This window comes from Trachemys scripta, chromosome 4 (assembly GCF_013100865.1).
Source record: "Trachemys scripta elegans isolate TJP31775 chromosome 4, CAS_Tse_1.0, whole genome shotgun sequence".
In the NCBI taxonomy this organism is placed as follows: Eukaryota; Metazoa; Chordata; order Testudines; family Emydidae; genus Trachemys; species Trachemys scripta.
In genome coordinates this window covers 108,120,670-108,136,418 of record NC_048301.1, presented here as the reverse complement: position 1 = coordinate 108,136,418, position 15,749 = coordinate 108,120,670, and the positions used below count along the sequence as shown (strand labels likewise).

The 15,749-nt window shown below is 37.9% G+C and overlaps 1 protein-coding gene across 1 annotated transcript in view; it reads left to right on the top strand.

The window, feature by feature from the left end:
* Positions 1 to 10,514: 10,514 nt before the first annotated feature.
* Positions 10,515 to 15,749, top strand: part of MUC5AC (mucin 5AC, oligomeric mucus/gel-forming) — a 47,881-nt gene continuing 42,646 nt past the window's right edge. The window contains 3 exon segments of the mRNA XM_034768772.1: positions 10,515 to 10,555; positions 10,719 to 10,816; positions 14,015 to 14,083. Coding sequence (XP_034624663.1) covers positions 10,515 to 10,555; positions 10,719 to 10,816; positions 14,015 to 14,083 — 208 coding nt within the window.

Sequence of the window (15,749 nt, the reverse complement as noted above, 5' to 3'; positions counted from 1 at the left end):
TAGGTGTAGATATCACTGAATTGTTTTACATACATTTGGAAGGTTACTTCTTTAAATTGTCATGCTCCACCTTACCAAAGTCTGAGTTCATATTTGGACTCTGTCCTTCTCCCTTTGGAGAGGGCCCACATTCTCCTCTTCCCTCTGCCTTCTAGCTCTCCATAGGCCTCTCATCTATCCTCAGAGGCCTGATTTACACATGTGATCCACCTGTCATGTGATATTACCGTACTTACTCTCTCCACCTGGGGAATGAGCTGGGGAGTATTGTAAGCAAGACACAAGAGGTAATTGTTCCGCTCTACTCTGTTCTGATTAGATACTCTAAATCTGAAATGAAGAACAAAGTACTAAATAAAACTGAATGGCATGAGTAAGTTAAAATAAACAAATTCCTTAAAAAGCTGAACATAGTGTAATAAAAACATATAAACTAATGCACTCAGTGGGAGATCAGGGTTTTTTGTAATATGGCATGAATGGTATCATGACTCTTCTGATCTGCAGCATTATAAGTGGCCCCAGCTCAAAATCACACGCTACAGCTAACTATCCACCAAATAGGCCTTGAGATAACATAGCATAGGGCCCAGATGTCAGGATGCTAAAATATGACTAGTATTGTTTCAATTTAACACTGTGTCTATAATAGCCATACCGAAGTATTGGATTAAAGAAAACCAGATATCGACAATCAAGAGGCAAAAATGTAAATAATAAATCTATCTAAATAGAAAATAAATACTTAAAGTGCGGTTCTACTATAAAAAGTAACTATAAAAAATCACATTGACCATAGTTTCAATTGTTTGATTTCTAGATAGATTCTGAGCAGTTTACAAGTACAATATATTTTTTTCTAACTGATAGCACCCCAGGCTTAGTCAGTAATCTGAATTTCAAATAGGGTTCTTTCTTGTCCGTTTATTGCCAGCTATGAAGATTCTGCAATCAGAACTTAGTCAACAATTTTCTTAATGTACAAGATAGAAAAAAGTCATTGCTGTATACCTACTGCAGATTTTGAAGATCTGTTCAGCAAGTTCATATAATGTCAGTAACAATCACAAATGTTCCAGGCCTCCTTCCTCTTACTACTAAACATTCAACTTTAAGTCTAGGTGTTGAGGAGAATAGAATAGAATAAACTTCTACTGCATCCAAAACTTCTGCAGTCATTCCGACTCAATGGAGGGATTTTCAGTCAACAAAAATTCTACTATATAATATACGAATACTGAATAAGTCACTATTAAGAACACAGGTTAATAAAACAGGAAAATGGCCATAAAATATCAATAGAAATTTGGTTCACTGACGTATTAGATGATTCATAAAGTACAAATCTAGTTGCTCAAGTCTGACAACATTTTTGTTTTATATCGTACTTTAGCATTCCAAGATGGAATGCTCCTAGCATACCTTAATAAAACAAGCAGACCAATTAGACATATTTATTATGTATATTTAGAGGATTATATTCAAAACTAAAGAATGAGATAGCTAACAATCTAGGGTCCAGAATCCTTGCTCTCATGAGAAATCCTTCTTTACCTAATTAGGTTCATTGATGTCAATGGGATTATTTGCATGAAGAAGGTTTACATACATGGGTAATGACTGCAGAATCAGCTCTGGGATAAATGGGCATTAGCTTTGCATTAGGAACACATAAATCTTTCCCACTTGTGTAAGTCTCAACAAGCGTAAGATCCCCATCCTTAAGAACATCTTTCTTCTAATTTACCATGTAATCTCTTGGTCATTAATGAAAACCCCAACTCCATCATGAGCAGGTTTTCCATGTTCAGCTGCTGAAAAGATCCAGATTCCTTTAAAAAAAATTACCTTGAGGAAAATTGAAATAAATATTACTTGCTTTTCTATATTGAACTGTTGGGTCTAAACCTAATGAAATCCTGGCTTCAGTGAAATTAATGGCAAAACTCCCATTGATTTAAATGGGACCTGGATTTCACCCATAAGCACCATTTTAACACTTGTGTTCATCTCCTTCCACAGCTGTTTAGCTATTCCCATAGCATGTGTCTCAAGGTCCCTTTTTCTTTATTACAGCACCATCAAACATCAGAGGATAAAGCCTATATCTTTTGCAACCTTTGTGGCATTCAGTACATTTTGAATAAAATTTTTGACAAGTGGAGCCTGAGATCCACAAAGATATTTTTAACATTATGTAATATGCGCTGCCATTGGGATTTTTTTAAGGACTGATAAATGCCTTTCCCTTGCTTTCACAAAGAATTCCAGACTAATGGAGTTCCTCTTCAGTAACAAAGCGTACTTAGTGGACGAGTCTGGGGAATTTATGAAGCATTTTTAAAGTTACTAGCAAGCAATTCTGGGGCCTCTGGCAGTCCTAGCATGTCTGGACCAAACTATTACGTTTTCCAGTGTTTTAACTGTAAGTACTGCCGCTCTGTTGATGGTGGCAGGTCATAGTGCTGCTTTATCGTGAGAAATGGGACAAAGCCCCCATTATGGACTAATTGGAAAATCCTGCTCGGTCAGTCCTGCTCAGTCAGTTCTTCCAAATTATAGATTTGTTACCTATTTCCAAGGCTGGGTTGCTCCATATAGGTGTTTTTACATGATGGAGAGGATGAAATTGGTATCTCTTAACTAGGATAACCCAGACCTTTCATGTAGCCACCACTGTAGGTATCTTATTTTTCTCCACTGAACAAAAAGAGGAACCAAGGAGACCCAGAGGGGGAACTGGGTGCATTAAAAGACATTCATTTTTGAACCCATGTAGTCATAAGGGCGTTAGCATGCTGAAAACAGTTTAACAGCTGTGTCATGATAAAATCAAAAAGAGAAGCTATTTCTAATGAGTGGTATTAGATTGGCACCACTAAAAACTGAAGTCCCATGTTTATCCACAGAACAAGCACATCACAGTCAGTTGTGCTAATGAGCCTCAACTCTGATCTAGAATGAGGCAGTAATTAGTTCTTTCTCCAGGCCCATTTATTCTTGGTTTTCTTTGCTGAGACTTTCAACAACTCAAATTCACATAGACTGTCAAACAACTAATAGATTGTAACAACTTTCAAGCTGAGTTGGAACTCAGTTCTATAAATTTACACTCACGAGTAACTTAACCCACATGAACAGTGCTATTGGCCTTTAATGTTACTCATATGTGCTTGCAGGATTGGTCCTTAGTGTAGATTTAGGCCAGTGACCAACAGAAGTCACTACCACTTTCCACAGCCATTCAGTCTCCCTTGAAATAGATCAAAATATAAAGAAAACTGACCAGAAGATTTTCAGGTTTAAACTGATATTGTCTCAATGTGGAATCTCTGCTTCTACATTTCTTCTTTTATTTTAGTTTCTTCTACATATTTTGCAGTCTAACTGTTGTCTCATTCAATGTAATTCTGAGATTTTCCTGTCACTTCTATCAGAGGATTGTTTGGTTATTTCTCTTTCACTAAAATATTCTTTCTGGGCACTGGAGCTAAGGTGTAAAAGTGAGAGACCACTGTGCTGCACTGCTCTTCAGAACCTTCATCCAGTTGTCGAATGAAATGGAAGAACGACAATACAAACTTCCAGGTCTGCATTTGGCTTGAACTTTGTCTTCCAGTTCTAAGACTACTGGAACATTTATAATTACTGCCTCCTAAATCGGCTTTGTTGAGAGGATTTCAAAAGTGTGTATGAAACTGATATCACTGCTGTTCCCTGAGGTTCAAGTGTGAAGGTAGGATTCTGGTTATAAATTGGTAATGCAAAGGCACAATAACAGTATCAGGACTCTAGAAAAGAAGTCACTAGACTAGAGACTTGCCTTTGTACAATTGTTATTTTCTTTCTTCTGTTCCTACAATTAAAAGAGGGAGAAGAATATAAAGCTAAATCTTTTTATAAGGATATTTCTTATCAATACTGCATCATCTTATTGTACCATTCTGTAAACTGAATAGCTAAGTGCAGAAAAACCAACCAAAAACTTTATGAAAAACTGCCATTTCACCCACCCAGTGCAGTAGCTCCGATTGCCCTTGAAGAGCATGCCAGAGCAGTACAATGCCTTTACTTATTATAATAAATGCTAATATTTGAACAGAATTGATAAAGAACTCCATGTGGACCCCGTTAACACTCACAACCACACCTAAAAATTCAATACATTTCTCAAACTGTTTAATTATATACAGCATTTTTTTGTGACACTCTTCAGTTTCTGGCTTCCTTTATCTACATTTGTCAGATTACATTTACACTTGGAGAGCACTTTTAGGATAAGGCCAGGGGGCTAGTGCTTTACACTAATGGGTATACTTGCAAGGCATTGTGGGAAGAAAAACTAATATACACCCTTCACAAATAATTGGAGTTCTGTCCAACCAGCATGCCCTGTTTCTGTGCACAAGTACCATGCACCACCATGTATCCTTACCATCCATTAGCGATGGAGAAAGACGTTTTATTGTAATGAGCTCTGAATCGACCCTTCTTGCATCTCTTTATTTTTAAGGTTTGTAAAAGTTCAGTTAAGGACCTACCGCTGGAATGGGGGAAGTCCCAACATGGTGTTATTGCCTCCCACTATCTCCAGGACCCTACATTCTGGCCCTGCTGACCACCTGCGATCCTCAAGCTTCCTCTATGAAATGCCCAAGACTTTACCATTCCTAAATTGTTCATTAGTGCCCAGTGCCCCAGCAGTCCCTGTGTGTGGCCCCAAGTATTGCTTAATCAATCTTCTGTACTCGAAGAATCCCCACTGTATTGTCCCAGGGACTCTGTATAATCGCCACAAGCAGAGATTGAAAGAGAGGCTGCTGAAATTACTCTGCCATAGTGATAGGGGGTGGGAAGGACAGTGGCTGCCCAGAATGAATGAAAAGATGGCCCTGGGTTTTTTCCCTTCGTACCACAAACAGGTGCTACTGAGAATCAGAAAGGAAGGCTTCCTCCTTCAGAAGAAACTGTCAGGAGAGGAAAGTACTGTAGTTTCCTCACAGGTACGAAATTTCCTCACAGCAGAGAAGGAGGTGTTCAATCTTGACCCCTTTGGAAATAGATTACTATATACAGGATTTAAAAAACTGTGGATTAGAATAATGTTTAGCAAACTAGCCCAGCTTTTAGATACTTCTTTACACTCTACAGAACCTCCAAAACTGTTGAGAATTGCCCATCACTATCAAGCCCTTCTGGGTATCTGTGCATACACAACCTACTGCCCTTTCATAGTCCTATAACAATTTAGCCATGTACCTACAAATGCAATGCACTTCTGTGTGCTTATGAATATTTACCAATTACCTCGAAGGACCCACTCTTGCTCTTCAATATGCACGTGTGTATCCTGCCATCGCAGCACCTGTGTTTACAAAATAGACAAGAGTACATGCGTTTACTCATCTGCATATGTGTTCTGCTATCATGGAGGCATCCAGATAGCGAGGTGGCAAAAGGAGAGACTTCTATTAACATCTTCTTTTTGAACAAGATGCTTTCATTTTGCTTATCAAAATCCACTGAAAAAAATCTCTCAGCTTTGACCCTTTATTAGGTTCCACGTGTGCTCTCACACAGGGCACCAGCTCTATAGCTAGGCTCTGAGAAGAAGACAAATAGCTGTGGTGACAGATGGCAGCAATATGGTATATCACTATTTGGGGGGAATATATAATTAGTAGGGCTGTCAAGCGATTAAAATAATTAATTACAATTAATCGCGCAATTAATTGCACTGTTAATAATAGAATACCATTTATTTAAATATTTTTGGCTGTTTTCTACATTTTCAAATATATTGATTTCAGTTACAACACAGAATACAAAGTGTACAATCAGGGCCAGCGCTTCCACTAGGTGACCCTAGGTGGTTGCCTAGGGCGGCAGGATTTGGGGGGCGGCATTTTGCCGTCCTCGGCGGAAATTCGGCGGCGGTCCTTCACTCGCTCCAGGACCCGCCGCCGAAGTGCGCTGAAGACGTGGAGCGGAAGGACCCCCACCGCCGAACGCTCAGAGGAGGAGCGCTGCCGCCTAGGGCGGCAAAAACCCTGGCACCACTCCTGTGTACAATGCTCACTTTATATTTATTTTTTATTACAAGTATTTGCACTGTAAAAAAATAAATAGTATTTTTCAATTCACCCAATACAAATACTGAAGTAGGACTCAGTGGACTTGTAGGCTCTAAAGTTTTACATTATTTTGTTTTTGAGAGCAGTTATGTAACAAAAAAAATATACATCTGTAAGTTGCACTTTCACAACACAGAGATTGCACTATAGTACTTGTATGAGGTGAACTGAAAAATACTATTTCTTTTATCATTTTTATAGTGCAAATAGTTTAATAAAAAATATACACTTTGATTTCAATTACAATATATATGAAAATATAGAAAAACATCCAAAATATTTAATACATTTCAATTGGTATTCTATGTTTAACAGTGAAATTAAAGCTGCGATTAATAGCAATTAATTTTTTAAATTGTGATTAATTTCTTTGAGTGAATTGCATGAGTTAACTGAGATTAATCAACAGCCCAGATAGATAGATAGATAGATAGATAGAATGAATTTTGGATGAGATTTTGTTTATTTTATCAGTATTTATCAGACTTATTTAACATATTATAGGAGAGGGCTGGAGGAGAAGGGAAGACAGGAATGGATTAAACAAAAGAAAAAAACAAGGTAGGGGGAGCATTACAGGGCAAAAAGTAAAAGGCATTGGGGAGGAAAGAAGGGAAAGAGAAGTGTGACGGGTGGTAGTCAGGTGCCTCATGCCCCGGGTATCCCCAGGAAAGCATCACAGGAAGAATTCAGAGAAGCATGGAAGGCAGGTGGAGTGAGGCTGAAGTGAAGAGAATGTGAGGGAGGGGGTTGGAGCAAGCAACCAATCAGCAGAGAGGAAAGTCATGTTTTTTGCATGCAAGATTTTTGGGAGTGACAGAGGTTATGTCTACACTGCAATCTGAGGTGTGTGCGCAGCTTGGGTAGACATACCCATGCTAGCTTTACCTGCACTAGCATGCACAAAAAGGGCGTGTTAGTAATGCAAATAGGTGCTGAGGGTCCCCGGCATGCTTGTACAGCCTGAGCTGAAGCCCATGCCACTGCATATATTCTGCTATTTTTAGCCAAGCCAGTGAGGGTACAGCTAGCGTGGGTATGTCTACCTGAGCTGCAATCTCACCTCAGACTGTAGTGTAGATATATCCTAAGAGAAATCTGGAACTGGACCTGCAGGAAAGGAAAGGTGCAAGTAATGTATGGGCTAAAACAATGCAGATTCAACTAGAAATGTTTTAATAAGGAGGGAAAAAAACTCATTCCAGTTTGTAGTGCACTTAGACACAAGTGCAGGGTTACATTGGGAATTTATAGTAATCTCACATTATTGTGCTAATACCAAGATCCACTTGACGAGGTTAGTGCCAGTAATAAAATTTCAAATCTTTCCCAGTAGTCTAAAAAAAGTAATCGTGTTATTACGAGAGTGTGGGTGTATTTAAAATGCAAAGTTTTCAAAAATGTGGGCTGTTTACTAAGCCTGAGTAAATGGTATTTCCCGGTTTAGAGACATTAGGACTGGTCTATGGCCAAATTCCTTCCTAAAGTAAAATTGCAATGTGATGTAAAAGATTTTATAGTCACTACATCTAGTTACAGTATTTGTAAAGCTTAAAATAAAATAAAAAATAATAATTAGTGATCAAAGAGGAAGCTGCTATCTTGACATTCTGATGATAATATTTTATATTCTGGTAGCACTCCCCTCTAAGAATCTCAAAGAACTTTACAGACATTAGAGCTTGCAGTTTAATGGGGAAAAATATTTGTGTGTGGGATGGGACTTCCAATTTTAGGTATTACGGTGGTTTGGGTTTGAATCCCATCAGTTTTATACAGCCATTGACAGATAAGAGAATGGATTAATGGCACCATATTTGACAAAGATATGGCATAATACAAACAAGATCCATATCCCATTCTTTTTTATTTTAGCTTTACATAGGACATTCAGGTGACAATGGTTATAAAATATCACTGGTCGTTGACCTGGATAATTTGGTGCAAGCCTTATTTGGGGCTGGTAGATCAATTCACTTTATCATCAGGACATAAAACTGAGCAATATCTGTAATTCTAATGAATGAAAAATTAGTAGCAACTGACCAATCATCTTTTTTTATCTTGGAATCTGCAACGGATAAAATAACTTGGGGTTGAATAGTCATATGACCAAAGTGCAGTGACAAACTCAATCCTGCTTCCATTAAAGTCAATGGCAAAACCCCCATTGAATATCATAGGAACAGGACTGGGCAGGAGGACAGTGTAGGCCAGTGTAAATGATAAAAAAGATTCAGCAGATTATTCTATGCTGAATGGGTTCTTCTAGGTTACAGGTGGAGGAAGTATAAGGGGTTTGTTTTGTTTTTTTTGGTTACCTACTTAAATCTTTATCTACAATTATCCAGATAATTGCTGTCTTGTGATTCTAATGAATGCTTTTGCTCATGAAGATAGGTTATGCAATGAGTTATAATTTCCAACAATTAGACAAGTCTGGATACCTATATAAAATTCCACCAAATGTGTGTGAATTTAAATTTCCACATTTCTTCCTTCAACACTCTACAAAGAGATTCCAGGTTAAGAGATGATTGGAAGGTAGAGTGTTAGATAGATGAGCTGATCATACTGGTGATTTAATTTATCATGAACAAATTGTCTCACTAGTCTCCACTGCAGCATATATTTAATATGGTATAGTACAAAGATATGGAAAGTTACAGGGCCAGAACATGAAATCCTGACTCACCCTGGAGCTAAGCAACTGAGTAACTGTTCAATAATGTGTTTGTTTTATATATATATTTATGACATTTATTGAGATTTTTGACTGTACAATTCTTGTTTGAAAGTATCTTTAGTCATTTTTGTCACCCTTTGATTTGGGGCCAAATGCTATATTGATTTATAACTCCCACTGAGTAGAATTTCACAGAGTGTAATTCATGGCAGAATTTGACCAATTGTTTTCTTCACTACACTATGTTTATTTACCTATAGTCAATTTATTATAACACCAATAAACCACGTGAACTTTAAAAGTGTGCAGGGAAAGCAGTGTCTCACCTCCCTTCTATCACCTTGGAAATGGATAAAATATGAACCTTTTACCTTTGTCCCCTAACTGCTGATCATCTAATTCGCCAAATATAAACAGAGCCCACTAGAAAGGATACCTGTGACAATACTAGAACTGTTGAAAGGTAAACTACAATAAAAAGACAACTTGGAAAAGTAATAGACCTTTAAATAAATACACTGACCTATTTACAAAAACTCATTGTTCACATTCACATTGTTCCCAATATAATGGAACCTTCTTAAATTCATTGCTACTAAAACATTTATTTTGTGCAAAAAGGAAATGTACACCAAATTATATAAAATAAACTGTCTTTTATCTGGGGCAAGAGAAATACATATGTTCAGTATGGATAGACATATACCTAAATATATCTGTTCAATTAGCTATGTTTACTTAGGTCTTATCTACACATTAAAATTAATCCAGAATAAAATAGGTTGCTAATTTAAAAGTTAATCCATTTCCAACATTAAACTATTAAACTAAACTGTTATTCTGGAACAAGAGCATCAACACAGAGTTAATAAAGAATAACTATTCCAGAATAATTCCCTGTGTTGACAAGCCTTTAGAAGGGATACAGATTTGATCCAACACTGACTGAAGCACCTCTGAGGATAAGAATTCCTTCTATGGAGGGTATTAGTTTTTGACTATCCAGCATTGAAGAGCTTGACTGCATATTCCTGTCCTGTGCCTGGCATGTGGATAACTGTTGGCCTTCAGTGTTCTTAGTTTCTTCATCTTCAGAAGCAGAGTATTTATACACCGAGGCACAAAATCTCTTCTCAAAAGACGAGGGTCCCAAACATGAAAAGTTTTATCACACAGCTTGGATCAGAAGAAGCTAGTGTTTTGCTCACTGGAAAAATTAGACTGAAATCACCTGCTGTAATCAGGATAATAAAAAACCTGCCTCTCTCTCATTCTAAATCCCGTCCCCGACTCCCCAAAAGTCATTCTTGATTTATATTTATTGCAAGATCTGTAATAACTGTAAAACAGTAAGATTGAGCATAACTGTTCCTCATTGCTGCTCACTTGGAATTCCTTCAGTAGAAAAGTCTTTTAGAAAATAGCACTCCTCCCAGAATGCAAATACACTTGGCCAGCTCGTGAGGAAGCTAGAGCATCCTTTGTTTACCTGTGCACCTGCAGAGGAAAGGTAAAATCCCTGAAGCTCCACCTTTTTAGAACCTTGTGAAACTATCTGGGAACTGTGCCAAAGCCTATTCTGTTGCTATATAAGACTTGTCTAAAGACAAGTGCCTCTTCAGAAGCCTATAGTTCGGTACTTCCTACCGAACTCCAATCAAGATGGGCATAGGCTGGGGGGTACGAATACCACTATGGATACCAATATTAGTGATCACCTTTATGCAGAACAAAGGTAGGAGGCTATAGTTGCTTTTTATTTTTATTACTTTAGAGAACTTATAATTTGCTTTGCAGTTGGAAAGACTTTTCAGTGGTTTCTCTTTGCTTTGTGCAACTAATAAGATTTTGTTCGTAAATGAGATTTCCATGTCTTTTTCTATTCCTCTCCTTTCTAGTGTTGCTTCACTGATTTCATATTGCTCTCAAGCCCAGGAAAAGCAGTTGGATGAATTGAAAAACCATGGTCAACGGAGTTGCGTTGGCATAACTAAGAGTAGAATTTAGTCATATAATTATTCTCGCTGGTCATTTTTACCAGTTTCAATAGTTGTTGTTTTTTCAAATGTGAACATGGAAGGCTGTTAAAAACATGGCAAGTTAATAACACAGACTGCAAGCTTTGCATAATATCTGGTATTGGCTCCCTGTGATAGCAATCCTTCTGGTATTAAACCTTAAATTCACAGCTTTTTCTTTTCTGCTGCTGTTCCACTCCATTAATTCAAGATGCTTCACACTTCCACCTCTTGGTCAAAGAATTTGTATAAATGTTATGTTAGTTAATATATCACAAAATAGAGCTAAAATAGACAAAATGGTGCTTTCCACTCCTTAAAGTTAAACATTTCCTAGAGAAATATATCCCTGAGTTTTTATGGCTGGATAAATACCAATCTCACCAGTTCTCTTTTGCTTTCAATTTTCAAATGCTCTGAACCAGGCAAGTTCATAATAATATTATGATTATGAATAATCATATAGAAACCTAATTTCCAACAACAAATGAAGCCTGTTTTTATAGACATGACAACGAATGTGATCAATTAATTTAGCTGTAACAGAGCAGTCATAGGCTATAGAGAACATACAGTGATGAGAGAGCACATTACTCATTTGAAATATAAACTTGACTTAAATACTGTAGATCATCTTAGCTGAAAAGCCTCTTGTGATGTAGGGAAAGGGTGTGATGAGAAAGATGACACAAAATGAGCCAGTACAAAGTGTAACATGAGAGACCATGGGTGCCAAGATTCTTGTTGTAACCAAAGGCTCTTATGGAGCAAAAAAATATATGAATCAAGGGCACTATTCCTGCCAAATGTCATCCTGTTATAGCCACTTTTAAAATCTACCCAATGTCATAAGAATTTTGGTTGAATGGCAGTTTGCCTGCATAAGATTAATGTAAAACCTAAGGGGTTTGATCTTAAGGGGAGCAGAACTGGGCCCTAAGTAAAGGCATTTAGGATTTTATCATTAACTTTTAACTGTCATCCTATCAGCAAAATAAGCTGCTATTGATATTAATGTCAGTCATAATTATCACTGAGACTTTGGGTAAAGGTGACATAAGGGATTAGTCCAAAGTTTGTCTTTCAAAGGATAATTTTTAATGAATTCATGAAACCAGGATCCAGAGTGCACAGGCCTAGCCTTCTATCATCTAAGAAGATGTTTTATATTCACATTCTGTGTAATCTTTTATTCACTGTGCCCTTTGTTAATTCATTCCATGGCTAAACTCAGAAAATGTTAGTATCTAGTGTTTTTTGATCTGATGCACACATCCTAATGAATATTTTTACTTCTTCCTAACTCCTATGCAGTTCCACACTAACCTTTATTAAACCTTGTTATACCTTATTACACCAAGGGATTAATTGTGCCATTACCAGCCACTGACAATGGGCATGGGTATTTGGCATGGCATAGAAATTGTGCTGAATGTGCACTGAGAGGGAAGCAGAATGATTCCCTGGGCTAGAAAGCTAGGGAAGGGCACACAGTAGGATCAAATGATACACCCTTTCAAAGGGTGCAGAGTGTGTTGCTCCAGGGCCAGCCTCAGACATCCAGCTAGTGCAGATGGGGCCATGGCAACGCCTCAGCCCATGTCAGCCTCACCCATTTGGGATGACTAGCCTCAGTGGTGGTGCCAGCAGTCGTTCTACACTCAAGGAATACAGGATGCTGCCTGCCTTTAGCTCAGGTGCTCCCCATGTCTGCTCAAGAGCTACCCTCAGTATTGTGCCCTCAGTATTCTGCGTTTTCATTAAGCAGTGCTTTTTGTTAAACAGGGGTTGAGTGCAGCTTTATATTTTGAGATGATGGCGCAAAGGAATGAAAGGAATATCTTCGGGATTGTTTTTATTATTTTGAACAAGTTGGGGGCCCAATCAATAATCTGAAATAAATCTATCAGATCCCCAATTCTATCCACATTGCTTCTGGGTATGTTAGTTATTACTACTGGTGTTTGAAGTTATAAACCAGCTATTATGGGTCAAATTCTACTCCCAGTAACACAGTTTATATGTTGGCCCTCTCGCTCTAAAAAGGGTTCTTCTATAAAACAGTCTTCTCTATACCCTTCTCTGGTTATTTGTTATTATTTCTATAGTTCCCAAGATGTACATAGGACTTTGCAGATGGTTCAACTGTACAAATTCAGAAAAACAAAGAATCAAATGGAGCCTTTGCTCTAAATAGCTTAGAAGGGCAGAGAGGGTACAGTGTGGCTAGCAAAGAAAGAGAGAAATTCTCCACTCAGTTTTCATTGGTATAATCCCAGTGATTTCGGTAGAATTTTCCTTGTTACAACCAAAAGAAAAATTTGGCTCAAGGAGCGATATATGGGTCAGGTTCTCAGCTAGGGTCAATCAGGCCATCTCCTTTAAGTCTGTGGAACTATACCAACTTACACTGCTGAGGAGCCGACCTGATAGTTGGTAGACAGGTCCATGTTTTTAGAATGGATTTGAAGGAGGAGAGGGTGAGAGTTTGGTGGAGATTAAGTGACCAGCTAGCAGGTTGCTCAGGGGAAGCATAGGGAAAAAGCTCTCTGACTATTAGCCTTCCTATTACCCTTTCCCAATGAACATGCATACCGGTTCAGTCTCAGAGCAGAAGACTAAGAACTCCTACTCAGTTCTGACACCTAGGACAAAAATGTATAGATTGCAAACCCAATCTCAAATGTGTGTGTGTGTTTTTTAAGATAAATTAAACGGGGGGGGGGGGTTGTGATATGTATGGAGTAGGGAATGTTGGAGTGAATGGGGGTGGCAATGATTATGCACCTCAAGCAAAGTCCATTAGAGTCACTGCATAGTTCAGGCCCTCTATACCACTGTCATTGACTTATATATAACAACTTCTGTTAAAAAAAAAAAAAAAAAAAAAAAAGCGTACCAGCCATCATACCACAAGAGACCTAGAGATCTTTTTTGATCTGAACTGTAGCTAAGGAGAAAAATTCTCCATTTTCATCTTTTAAAATATTTTCACCCTCACAGCCTTTGCCTCTGTGTGAGTGTGTGTTTGTATTTGCCACAGCATAACAAACCACACTTACCATGCAGTTTCCCTGCCTAAAAGAATGCTACTTTTGCAGATTGTATTGTTCAACCAGTTGTTACTGACGAATTTATGAGCACAATCCCCCAAAGTAACTTTTTTTTTCCTCCAGTCAAAGCCCAATATGAGGACCAACAAGCAAATTATGATGACTATAATTATGTCCAGCAGGGACAAGACTGTAAGTGTTTTTTTTTTTACTTTATTTATTTATTTGACAATCTAAATTCAGCCAATCTTGTCTTAGAAACTCATTGCAATAGACATAGAGTGATTAAAGTATACTATGCCTTTAAATGAAGGGAGAGGAACCATTCTCTATACACAATGTTCAGCTCCCTGGAATTGGTACTGTAGGGCCAGATCCTCAGCTGGTATAAATTGGTGAAACTCCATTGAAGTCAGTGGGGCTATACTGATTTGCACCAGTTGAGGATTTGGCCCATTGAAGCTACACAATTATCTAATCTATAATTACGTAATAGGTACATATTGCAAATTTACAAGGTGTATTTTATGAGGTGTGTGTGTACATGTGTATCACAAAGATATTTGATAATCGGTAATAAAAAGTACTCTTTTTCATTCTGTTGAGATAACTGCATCACTCATGAAAAGGTAGAAAATGAAAAGTATTGCAGTACATGCACCAGAGATAGTGCAGATTTGTGTATAAAATATATTATGCTGCTTGTTGGAACATATTAGTTACATGTAATAAGATAAGGGATGTGTATTGGCTGTTGGTATAACACTGCTGTCAGAACAAAAACCATGTTGTATAAAAATTCTAACAAAATGTCCCTTGTTCCTTTCTCCAGTAAATTTATTACACTATAATTTAACTAATCAGCCTGAAAATCTGAACCATAACCTAATCTGAAGTTAGCAACCTTGACAAACCCAACAGCTGGAAGCTGAAGGTAGACAAATTCAAACTGGAAATATGACAAACACTATTAACCTTGAGTGTAACTAACCATTGTAACAACTGATCAATGGAGATGGTGGGCTCTGTATCCCTTGAAGTCTTTAAATCAAGACCAGTTGTCTTTCTAAAAGAGATGCTCTGTTTCAACCACAAATCATTGGTCTAGATGGAGCAACCACTGGGTGATACCATGTGGGCCATGTTATGCAGGAGATCAGGCTACAGGAGCATAAAGGTCCCTGTTGGCTTTCAAATGTATGAATTTATTAATAAAGATATCATCCTTCATTTACTCCAGGAGCTTTAAAAAAAATCTCAGAAGGAGCTTTAAGGGACATTAAAACCATTCTTGACCTTTGCCTCCCAGTCTACATGCAAGTGGAAAACTGTAGTGAGGATTCAGAAGTAGGTGTTGAGAAACTACATTGCAGCTTCTGTGAATCTCAAATCCATTCAATACTGGAACCAAAGAAGAAATGCTAGGGATGAACACAGCAAACTTAGGGCCAGATCCTGCAAATGGGAGTTCTTGTGTGAAAAAGCACTAGATTCGTGATTAAGGATTTGCAGAATTCTACAAGAATTTGTTGTTTGCCTGAAGTTGGCTGTATGTGAGTGTGTGTGTATACATGTACTTCCGGCTAAGAAAAGAATATGAGATCTAAACAAGTTCTGCTGTGGTTTCTCAACCCCAACCATTGAAACCCTCCTACAGTTTTCCACTTTTACATATGCTGGGAGCCAAAGGTTGTGAATAACTTTAATCTCCATTGTGTTGCCTGAGGTTTTTTGTATAGTTCCTATCGTAGATGAAGGATTAAATTGGTATCAGCTTGCGGATACCTACTTTGGGCAGGTGGGGTCAGATTCAGTTGGGCTCCTTGTGTGAGAAAGGACTACAGACTTGAGGAAGGGT